Here is an 11,732-nt window from a genome sequence, read left to right as displayed (position 1 = left end):
AATGTTTACCTGTGAAGTTTACCTATGAAGCCATCTTATGCTGGACTTTTGTTTGTTGGGAGGTTTTTAATTACAGACTTAACTTCATTACTGAAAATTGGTCTGTTCATATTTTTATTTATTCCTGATTCAGTCTTGAGAAACTGTGTTTCTAGGAATTTATCCATTTCTTTTAGGTTGTCCACTTTTTGGCATATTATTGTTTGTAGTAATTTCTTATAATTCTTTGTATTTCTGTGCTGTCAGTTGTAACATCTTTTTCATTTCTGATTTTATTTATTTAGGCCCTTTCTGTCTCATTTGTTTGATGAGTCTGGCTAAAGTTTTATCAATTTTGTATATCTTTTCAAAGAACCAGGCCTTACTTTCACTGATTTTTCTATTACTTTTTAGTCTGTATTTCATTTATTTCTGCTCTAATCTTTATTATTCATTTCTTTTTTTTTTTTTTTTTTTGCTGTACGTGGGCCTCTCACTGCTGTGGCCTCTCCCGTCGCGTTGTGGCCTCTCCCGTTGCGGAGCACAGTCTCCGGACGCACAGGCTCAGTGGCCATGGCTCACGGGCCCATATTATTCATTTCTTTCTACTAACTCTGGGTTTTGTTTCCTTTTTTTTATTTTATTTTATATTTTTTATTTTATTATTTTATTTTTATTTTTTTTAACATCTTTATTGGGGTATAATTGCTTTACACTGGTGTGTTACTTTCTGCTTTATAACAGAGTGAATCAGTTATACATATACATATGTTCCCATATCTCTTCGCTCTTTGTCTCCCTCCCTCCCACCCTCCCTATCCCACCCCTCCAGACAGCCACAAAGAACCGAGCCGGTTTCCCTGTGCCATGCGGCTGCTTCCCACTGGCTATCTACCTTACGTTTGTTAGTATATATATGTCCATGTCTCTCTCTCGCCCTAACACACCTCACCCTTCCCCCTCCCCATATCCTCAAGTCTGTTCTCCAGTAGGTCTCTGTCTTTATTCCTGTTTTACCCCTAGGTTCTTCATAACATTTTTTTTTTCTTAAATTCCATATATATGTGTTAGCATACGGTATTTGTCCTTCTCTTTCTGACTTACTTCACTCTGTATGACAGACTCTAGATCTATCCACCTCATTACAAATAGCTCAATTTCGTTTCTTTTTATGGCTGAGTAATATTCCATTGTATATATGTGCCACATCTTCTTTATCCATTCATCCGACGACGGGCACTTAGGTTGTTTCCATCTCCGGGCTATTGTAAATAGAGCTGCAATGAACATTTTGGTACATGACTCTTTCTGAATTCTGGTTTCCTCAGGGTATATACCTAGTAGTGGGATTGCTGGGTCATATGGTAGTTCTATTTGTAGTTTTTTAAGGAACCTCCATACTGTTCTCCATAGTGGCTGAACCAATTCACATTCCCACCAGCAGTGCAAGAGTGTTCCCTTTTCTCCACACCCTCTCCAGCATTTATTGTTTCTAGATTTTTTGATGATGGCCATTCTGACTGGTGTGAGATGATATCTCATTGTAGTTTTGATTTGCATTTCTCTAATGATTAATGATGTTGAGCATTCTTTCATGTGTTTGTTGGCAGTCTGTATATCTTCTTTGGAGAAATGTCTATTTAGGTCTTCTGCCCATTTTTGGATTGGGTTGTTTATTTTTTTGTTATTGAGCTGCATGAGCTGCCTGTAAATTTTAGAGATTAATCCTTTGTCAGTTGATTCATTTGCAAATATTTTCTCCCATTCTGAGGGCTGTCTTTTGGTCTTGTTTATGGTTTCCTTTGCTGTGCAAAAGCTTTGAAGTTTCATTAGGTCCCATTTGTTTATTTTTGTTTTTATCTCCATTACTCTAGGAGATGGGTCAAGAAGGATCTTGCTGTGATTTATGTCATAGAGTGTTCTGCCTATGTTTTCCTCTAAGAGTTTGATAGTTTCTGGCCTTACATTTAGGTCTTTAATCCATTTTGAGCTTATTTTTGTGTATGGTGTTAGGGAGTGATCTAATCTCATACTTTTACATGTACCTGTCCAGTTTTCCCAGCACCACTTATTGAAGGGGCTGTCCTTTCTCCACTGTATATTCCTGCCACCTTTATCAAAGATAAGGTGACCATATGTGCATGGGTTTATCTCTGGGCTTTCTATCCTATTCCATTGATCTATCTTTCTGTTTTTGTGCCAGTACCATACTGTCTTGATTACTGTAGCTTTGTAGTATAGTCTGAAGTCAGGCAGCCTGATTCCTCCAGCTCCATTTTTTGTTCTCAAGATTGCTTTGGCTATTCGGGGTCTTTTGTGTTTCCATACAAATTGTGAAATTTTTTGTTCTAGTTCTGTGAAAAATGCCAGTGGTAGTTTGATAGGGATTGCATTGAATCTATAGATTGCTTTGGGGAGTAGAGTCATTTTCACAATGTTGATTCTTCCAATCCAAGAACATGGTATATCTCTCCATCTGTTTGTATCATCTTTAATTTCTTTCATCAGTGTCTTATAATTTTCTGCATACAGGTCTTTTGTCTCCTTAGGTAGGTTTATTCCTAGATATTTTATTCTTTTTGTTGCAATGGTAAATGGGAGTGTTTTCTTGATTTCACTTTCAGATTTTTCATCGTTAGTATATAGGAATGCCAGAGATTTCTGTGCATTAATTTTGTATCCTGCTACTTTACCAAATTCATTGATTAGCTCTAGTAGTTTTCTGGTAGCATCTTTAGGATTCTCTATGTATAGTATCATGTCATCTGCAAACAGTGACAGCTTTACTTCTTCTTTTCCGATTTGGATTCCTTTTATTTCCTTTTCTTCTCTGATTGCTGTGGCTAAAACTTCCAAAACTATGTTGAATAAGAGTGGTGAGAGTGGGCAACCTTGTCTTGTTCCTGACCTTAGTGGAAATGCTTTCAGTTTTTCGCCATTGAGGATGATGTTGGCTGTGGGCTTGTCATATACGGCCTTTATTATATTGAGGAAAGTTCCCTCTACACCTACTTTCTGCAGGGTTTTTATCATAAATGGGTGTTGAATTTTGTCAAAAGCTTTCTCTGCATCTATTGAGATGATCATATGGTTTTTCTCCTTCAATTTGTTAATATGGTTAATCACATTGATAGATTTGCGTATATTGAAGAATCCTTGCATTCCTGGAATAAACCCCACTTGATCATGGTGTATGATCCTTTTAATGTGCTGTTGGATTCTGTTTGCTAGTATTTTGTTGAGGATTTTTGCATCTATGTTCATCAGTGATATTGGCCTGTAGTTTTCTTTCTTTGTGACATCCTTGTCTGGTTTTGGTATCAAGGTGATGGTGGCCTCGTAGAATGAGTTTGGGAGTGTTCCTCCCTCTGCTATATTTTGGAAGAGTTTGAGAAGAATAGGTGTTAGCTCTTCTCTAAATGTTTGATAGAATTCGCCTGTGAAGCCATCTGGTCCTGGGCTTTTGTTTGTTGGAAGATTTTTAATCACAGTTTCAATTTCAGTGTTTGTGATTGGTCTGTTCATATTTTCTATTTCTTCCTGATTCAGTCTTGGCAGTTTGTGCATTTCTAAGAATTTGTCCATTTCTTCCAGATTGTCCATTTTATTGGCATAGAGTTGCTTGTAGTAATCCCTCATGATTTTTTTTATTTCTGCAGTGTCAGTTGTTACTTCTCCTTTTTCATTTCTGATTCTATTGATTTGAGTCTTCTCCCTTTTTTTCTTGATGAGTCTGGCTAATGGTTTATCTATTTTGTTTATCTTCTCAAAGAACCAGCTTTTAGTTTTATTGATCTTTGCTATTGTTTCCTTCATTTCTTTTTCATTTATTTCTGATCTGATTTTTATGATTTCTTTCCTTCTGCTAACTCTGGGGTTTTTTTGTTCTTCTTTCTCTAATTGCTTGAGGTGCAAGGTTAGGTTGTTTATTCGAGATGTTTCCTGCTTCTTAAGGTGGGCTTGTATTGCTATAAACTTCCCTCTTAGAACTGCTTTTGCTGCATCCCATAGGTTTTGGGTCGTTGTATCTCCATTGTCATTTGTTTCTAGGTATTTTTTAATTTCCTCTTTGATTTCTTCAGTGATCACTTCGTTATTAAGTAGTGTATTGTTTAGCCTCCATGTGTTTGTATTTTTTACAGCTCTTTTCCTATAATTGATATCTAGTCTCATGGCGTTGTGGTCGGAAAAGATACTTGATATAATTTCAATTTTCTTAAATTTACCAAGGCTTGATTTGTGACCCAAGATATGATCTATCCTGGAGAATGTTCCATGAGCACTTGAGAAAAATGTGTATTCTGTTGTTTTTGGATGGAGTGTCCTATAAATATCAATTAAGTCCATCCTGTTTAATGTATCATTTAAAGCTTGTGTTTCCTTATTTATTTTCATTTTGGATGATCTGTCCATTGGTGAAAGTGGGGTGTTGAAGTCCCCTACTATGAATGTGTTACTGTCGATTTCCCCTTTTATGGCTGTTAGTTTTTGCCTTATGTATTGAGGTGCTCCTTTGTTGGGTGCATAAATATTTACAATTGTTATATCTTCTTCTTGGATCGATCCCTTAATCATTATGTAGTGTCCTTCTTTGTCTCTTCTGATAGTCCTTATTTTAAAGTCTATTTTGTCTGATATGAGAATTGCTACTCCAGCTTTCTTTTGGTTTCCATTTGCATGGAATATCTTTTTCCATCCCCTTACTTTCAGTCTGTATGTGTCTCTAGGTCTGAAGTGGGTCTCTTGTAGACAGCATATATATGGGTCTTGTTTTTGTATCCATTCAGCCAATCTGTGTCTTTTGGTGGGAGCATTTAGTCCATTTACATTTAAGGTAATTATCGATATGTATGTTCCTATTCCCATTTTCTAAATTGTTTTGGGTTCGTTATTATAGGACTTTTCCTTCTCTTGTGTTTTTGTCTAGAGAAGTTCCTTTAGCATTTGTTGTAAAGCTGGTTTGGTGGTGCTGAACTCTCTCAGCTTTTGCTTGTCTGTAAAGGTTTTAATTTCTCCATCAAATCTGAATGAGATCCTTGCTGGGTAGAGTAATCTTGGTTGCAGGTTTTTCTCCTTCATCACTTTCAGTATGTCCTGCCACTCCCTTCTGGCTTGTAGAGTTTCTGCTGAGAGATCAGCTGTTAACCTTATGGGGATTCCCTTGTGTGTTATTTGTTGTTTTTCCCTTGCTGCTTTTAATATGCTTTCTTTGTATTTAGTTTTTGACAGTTTGATTAATATGTGTCTTGGCGTATTTCTCCTTGAATTTATCCTGTATGGGACTCTCTGTGCTTCCTGGACTTGATTAACGATTTCCTTTCCCATATTAGGGAAGTTTTCAACTATAATCTCTTCAAATATTTTCTCAGTCCCTTTCTTTTTCTCTTCTTCTTCTGGAACCCCTATAATTCGAATGTTGGTGCGTTTAATGTTGTCCCAGAGGTCTCTGAGACTGTCCTCAGTTCTTTTCATTCTTTTTTCTTTATTCTGCTCTGCAGTAGTTATTTCCACTATTTTATCTTCCAGGTCACTTATCCGTTCTTCTGCCTCATTTATTCTGCTATTGATCCCATCTAGAGTAGTTTTCATTTCATTTATTGTGTTGTTCTTTATTGTCTGTTTCATCTTTATTTCTTCTAGGTCCTTGTTAACTGTTTCTTGCATTTTTTCCATTCTTTTTCCAAGATTTTGGATCATCTTTACTATCGTTATTCTGAACTCTTTTTCAGGTAGACTGCCTATTTCCTCTTCATTTGTTAGGTCTGGTGGGTTTTTATCCTGCTCCTTCATCTGCTGTGTGTTTTTCTGTCTTCTCATTTTGCTTATCTTACTGTGATTGGGTTCACCTTTTTGCAGGCTGCAAGTTCGTAGCTCCCGTTGTTTTTGATGTCTGTCTCCAGTGGCTTAGGTTGGTTCAGTGGGTTGTGTAGGCTTCCTGGTGGAGGAGACTAGTGCCTGTGTTGTGGTGTATGAGGCTAGATCTTGTCTCTCTAGTGGGCAGGTCCACGTCTGGTGTTGTGTTTTGGGGTGTCTGTGGACTTATTCTGATTTTAGGCAGCCTCTCTGCTAGTGGGTGAGGTTGTGTTCCTGTCTTGCTATATGGTTGGCATAGGTTGTCCAGCACTGTAGCTTGCTGGTCGTTGAGTGAAGCTGGGTGCTGGTGTTGAGGTGGAGATCTCTGGGAGATTTTCGCCATTTGATATTATGTGGGGCTGGGAGGTCTCTTGTTGACGAGTGTCCTGAAGTTGGCTCTCCCACCTCAGAGGCAGAGTCCTGACTCCTGGCTGGAGCAGCAAGAGCCTTTCATCGACTTTGAAGTTGGCTCTCCCACCTCAGAGGCAGAGTCCTGACTCCTGGCTGGAGCAGCAAGAGCCTTTCATCCACTCGGCTCAGAATAAAAGGGAGAGAAAGTAGAGAAAGAAAGAAAGAAAGAAAGAAAGAAAGAAAGAAAGAAAGAAAGAAAGGAGGGAAGGAAGAAAGGAGGGAAGGAAGAAAGAAAGAAAAAAGAAAAGTAAGGAAGAAGGCAAGAACCAAAGAAAGGAGGGAGGGAGGGAGGGAGGGAGGAGGGAAGGAAGGAAGGAATGAGGGAAGGAAGGAAAAAATACAGAAAGAAAGAAGATACAGTAAAATAAAATAAAGTATAATAAAGTTATTGAATTAAAAAAATAATTATTTAGAGAAAAAAAAGGGACGGATAGAACCTTAGGACAAATGGTGGAAGCAAAGTTATAGAGACAAAATCTTACATAGAAGCATACACATATACCCTCACAAAAAGAGGTAAAGTGGAAAAAATCATAAAACTTGCTCTACAAGTCCACCTCCTCAATTTGGGATGATTCGCTGTCTATTCATGTATTCCACAGAGGCAGGGTACATCAAGTTGATTGGGTAGCTTTAATCCGCTGTTTCTGAGGCTGCTGGGAGAGATTTCCCTTTTACTTCTTTGTTCTCACAGGTTACAAGGGCTCAGCTTTCGATTTGGCCCTGCCTCTGCTTGTAGGTCGCTGGAGGGCGTCTGTTTTTTGCTCAGACAGGACGGGGTTAAAGGAGCCGCTGACTCGGGGGCTCTGGCGCACTCAGGCCGGGGGGAGGGAGGGGCACGGAGTGCAGGGAGGGCCTGCGGCGTCAGAAGTCGGCGTGACGTTGCACCAGCCAGAGGCCCGCCGTGTGTTCTCCCTGAGAAGTTGTCCCTGGTTCCCGGGAACCTGGCAGTGGCGGGCTGCACAGGCTCCCCGGAAGAGGGGTGTGGATAGTGACCTGTGGTCACACACAGGGCCCTTGGTGGCGGCAGCAGCAGCCTTAGCGTCTCCCGCCCGTCTCTGGTTTCCGAGCTTTCAGCCGCGGCTCGCTCCCGTCTCTGAGGTTCGTGCCTTTAGCCGCGGCTCATGCCCGTCTCTGGGGTCTGCGCTTTTAGCTGCGGCTCGCGCCCGTCTCTGAGGTCCGTGCTTTTAGCCGCGGCTCGCGCCCGTCTCTGAGGTTCGTGCCTTTAGCCGCGGCTCATGCCCGTCTCTGGGGTCTGCGCTTTTAGCCGCGGCTCGCGCCCGTTTCTGGAGTTCCTTTAGGCAGCGCTCTTAAAACCCCTTTCCTCGCGCCCCAGGAAACGCAGAGGCAAGAAAAAGTCTCTTGCCTCCTCAGCAGGTGCAGACTTTTCCCCGGACTCCCTCCCGGCTAGCCGTGGCGCACTAACCCCTTCGGGCTATGTTCAAGCCGCCAACCCCAGTCCTCTCCCTGAGCTCCGACCGAAACCCGAGCCTCGGCTTGCAGCCCTGCCCGCCCCGGCGGGTGAGCACACAAGCCTCTCAGGTTGGTGAGTGCCGGTCGGCACCGATCCTCTATGTGGGAATCTCTCCGCTTTGCCCTCCGCACCCCTGTTGCTGTGCTCTCCTCCACGGCTCTGAAGCTCCCCACTCCGCCTCCCGCAATCTCTGCCCGCGAAGGGGCTTCCTAGTGTGTGGAAACTTTTCCTCCTTCACGGCTCCCTCCCAGAGGTGCAGTTCCCATTCCTATTCGTTTTTCTCTTTTCTTTTGCCCTACCCAGGTACGTGGGGAGTTTCTTGCATTTTGGGAGGTCTGAGGTCTTCTGCCAGCATTCAGTAGGTGTTCTGTAGGAGTTGTTCCACATGTAGATGTATTTCTGGTGTATTTGTGGGGAGGAAGGTGATCTCCGCGTCTTACTCCTCCGCCATCTTTCCACTGCTCTCCCTGGGTTTTGTTTCTTCTTCATTTTCTAGTTCCTTTAGTTTAGATTCTTTGAGACTTTTCTTGTTTCCTGTGGCAGGCTTGCATCACTATAAACTTCCCTCTTACAACTGCTTTGCTTCAGTCCCCTAGATATTTGTATCATTGTGATTACATTTTTATCTAAAAATATTTTTTATTTTCTGTTTGATTTCTTCAATGACCTATTGGTCATTTAGTAACATGCTGTTTAGACTCCATGTGTTCGATTATTTTCTTTTAGTTGTTTATGTTGTAGTTGATTTTATAGTCTCATATCGTTGTGGTCTGAAAAGATGTTTGGTAATATTTCAAGAGTCCAATCATTATAAACAGAAAAATATAATGTTAGACAACTGTAGTTTCTTAGGAAGAAAACACTGTATTCTAAAATACTTTTTCGTAAGTTCACTAAGCATGATTATGGTATGTGTGTTTATTTGTAGGAACTGGTAACATCTAAACATAACAAACCAAACAGGCAAACCCTTGTGCCATCACTACCACCCCATTTTACACAAAGGGAGGCCAATGTACATGGATTCAAAGAAGTCTAAAAAGAAAAAGAGCTGATTAGACTTCAGATTGCCCACTAAACGGGATGACGGCCACCGCTGCAGTGGAAACACCAAAAATGAAGAAGAATGCCTCCAAGGAAGAGAAGCAGCAGCCTAAGCAAGAGAACACAGAGCAGCATATTGCTGATTCTGAAGAGTTGTTGAGCTCTGAGAGTGACCCTGAACAGATGAGCCTTAAAAGCAGCAGTAATGACAACAGCTGCCAACCTGGAGATGTTCAGTTGAAGAAAAGGGAGATTCCCTCTAAGCCACACCGCCAGCTTTGTAGATCACCATGCCTAGATCATCCAAGCTTCTCCCAGAGTAGCATTCTACAGGATGGGAAGCTTGACTTGGAAAAAGAATACCAAACCAAGATGGATTTTGCTTTAAAGCTTGGCTATGCAGAGGAACAGATTCAATTAGTACTGAACAAGCTGGGTCCAGAATCGCTTATTAATGATGTACTGGCAGAGCTTGTCAGACTTGGAAACAAAGGTGATTTGGAAGGGCAAGTCAACTTGAGTTTGTTAGTGCCTCGGGGTCCCAGCTCCAGAGAAGTTGCAAGCCCTGAACTGTCTCTTGAAGATGAAATAGACAACAGTGACAATTTGAGGCCAGTTGTCATAGATGGAAGTAATGTGGCAATGAGGTAAGACTGGTATATTTTCTTTCTCTTTCTTTAAAACTGCCCTGTATGCAGATATTGCTTAGCAGGCTATCTGGAGGTACATTTTAATATACAGTTCTATATAATCTTCATAGCAACTTTATTTTACAGATGAGAAAACTAGAGGTTGGCAAGGTTAAATGACTTCCTTGAGAACACTTGATATAGGCAATATGCAGCAAAGTGAGGATTTAAATTTAAGTTTTCTGGCTTCAGATTAATGAAATGAAATTAACATTTATAATCTATTTTGTGCCAAGTACTTTGCATATATGATTTAACCTGCAGGTGAGCCAACTCAAGTTCAGAGTTTGAGTAACCGCCAAGGTTACACAAGTAATAAATGGCAGTTTGTACTAAAACCTGAATCTGACTCCAATGCTCCTTCTGCAATATCATGCAACAGTATGTGGCTATTAATGTTGTTAAGAATATTTGACATTGGACTTCTCTGGTGGCGCAGTGGTTGAGAGTCCGCCTGCTGAAGCAGTGGACATGGGTTCATGCCCCAGTCCGGGAGGATCCCACATGCTGCAGAGCGGCTGGGCCCGTGGACCATGGCCGCTGGGCCTGTGCGTCAGGAGCCTGTGATCTGCAGCGGGAGAGGCCACAGCAGTGAGAGGCCCATGTACCGCCAGAAAAAAAATTTTTTGACATGGTTTCTATTTTTTTTTTAACATCTATATTGGAGCATAATTGTTTTACAATGGTGTGTTAGTTTCTGCTTTATAAAAAAGTGAATCAGTTATACATATACATATGTTCCGATATCTCTTCTTTTTTTAATAATAGTTATATTTTATTTATTTATTTATTTATTTATTTTTGGCTGTGTTGGGTCTTCGTTTCTGTGTGAGGGCTTTCTCTAGTTGAGGCAAGCGGGGACCACACTTCATCGCGGTGCGTGGGCCTCTTCACTATCGTGGCCTCTCAGGTTGCAAAACAAAGGCTCCAGACACGCAGGCTCAGTAGTTGAGCTCACGGGCCTAGTTGCTCCGTGGCATGTGGGATCTTCCAAAACCAGGGCTCGAACCCGTGTCCCCTGCATTAGCAGGCAGATTCTCAACTACTGCACCACCAGGGAAGCCCATCTCTTCCCTCTTGTGTCTCCCTCCCTTCCACACTCCCTATCCCACCCCTCTAGGTGGTCACAAAGCACCGAGCTGATCTCCCTGTGCTATGCAGCTGCTTCCCACTAGCTATCTATTTTATGTTTGGTAGTGTATATATGTCCATGCCACTCACTCACTTTGTCACAGCTTACCCTTCCCCCTCCTCATATCCTCAAGTCCATTCTCTAGTAGGTCTGTGTCTTTATCCCCGTCTTACCCCTAGGTTCTTTGGGACATTTTTTTTTCTTAGACACCATATATATGTGTTAGCATAAGGTATTTGTTTTCTCTTTCTCACTTACTTCACTCTATGACAGACTCTAGGTCCATCCACCTCACTACAAATAACTCAATTTCATTCTTTTTATGGCTGAGTAATATTTCATTGTATATATGTGCCACATCTTCTTTATCCATTCATCTGTTGATGGACACTTAGGTTACTTCCATGTCCTGGCTACTGTAAATAGAGCTGCAATGAACATTTTGGTACATGACTCTCTTTGAATTATGGATTTCTCAGGGTGTATGCCCAGTAGTGGGATTGCTAGGTCATATGGTAGTTCTATTTTTACATTTTCAAGGAACCTCCATACTGTTCTCCATAGTGGCTGTATCTATTTACATTGCAACCAACAGTGTAAGAATGTTCCCTTTTCTCCACACCCTCTACAGCATTTACTGTTTCTAGATTTTTTGATGATGGCCATTCTGACTGGTGTGAGATGACATCTCATTGTAGTTTTGATTCACATTTCTCTAATAATTAATGATGCTGAGCATTCTTTCATGTGTTGTTGGCAATCTGTATATCTTCTTTGGAGAAATGTCTATTTAGGTCTTCTGCCCATTTTGGATTGGATTGTTTGTTTTTTGTTATTGAGCTGTATGAGCTGCTTGTAAATTTTGGATATTAGTCTTTTGTCAGTTGCTTCATTGGCAAATACTTTCTCCCATTCAGAGAGTTGTCTTTTGGTCTTGTTTATGGTTTCCTTTGCTGGCCAAAAGCTTTGAAGTTTCATTAGGTTCCATTTGTTTTTTTTGTTTTTATTTCCATTTCTCTAGGAGGTGGGTCAAAAAGGATCTTGCTGTGATTTATGTCATAGAGTGTTTTGCCTATGTTTTCTTCTAACAGTTTGATGGCGTCTGGCCTTACATTTAGGTCTTTAATCCATTTTGAGTTTATTTTTGTGT

General features: G+C 41.0%; 1 protein-coding gene across 1 annotated transcript in view; it reads left to right on the top strand.

The window, feature by feature from the left end:
- The first annotated feature begins 8,800 nt into the window (after positions 1–8,800).
- Positions 8,801–11,732, top strand: part of ZC3H12B (zinc finger CCCH-type containing 12B) — a 28,247-nt gene continuing 25,315 nt past the window's right edge. The window contains exon 1 of the mRNA XM_007447850.1: positions 8,801–9,408. Coding sequence (XP_007447912.1) covers positions 8,801–9,408 — 608 coding nt within the window. The remainder of the gene's footprint in view (positions 9,409–11,732) is intronic.

Source organism: Lipotes vexillifer, unplaced genomic scaffold (assembly GCF_000442215.2).
Source record: "Lipotes vexillifer unplaced genomic scaffold, Lipotes_vexillifer_v1.1 scaffold346, whole genome shotgun sequence".
In the NCBI taxonomy this organism is placed as follows: domain Eukaryota; kingdom Metazoa; phylum Chordata; class Mammalia; order Artiodactyla; family Lipotidae; genus Lipotes; species Lipotes vexillifer.
The sequence above is the reverse complement of the archived record's forward strand: the minus strand, read 5'-3'. Positions and strand labels throughout refer to the sequence as shown.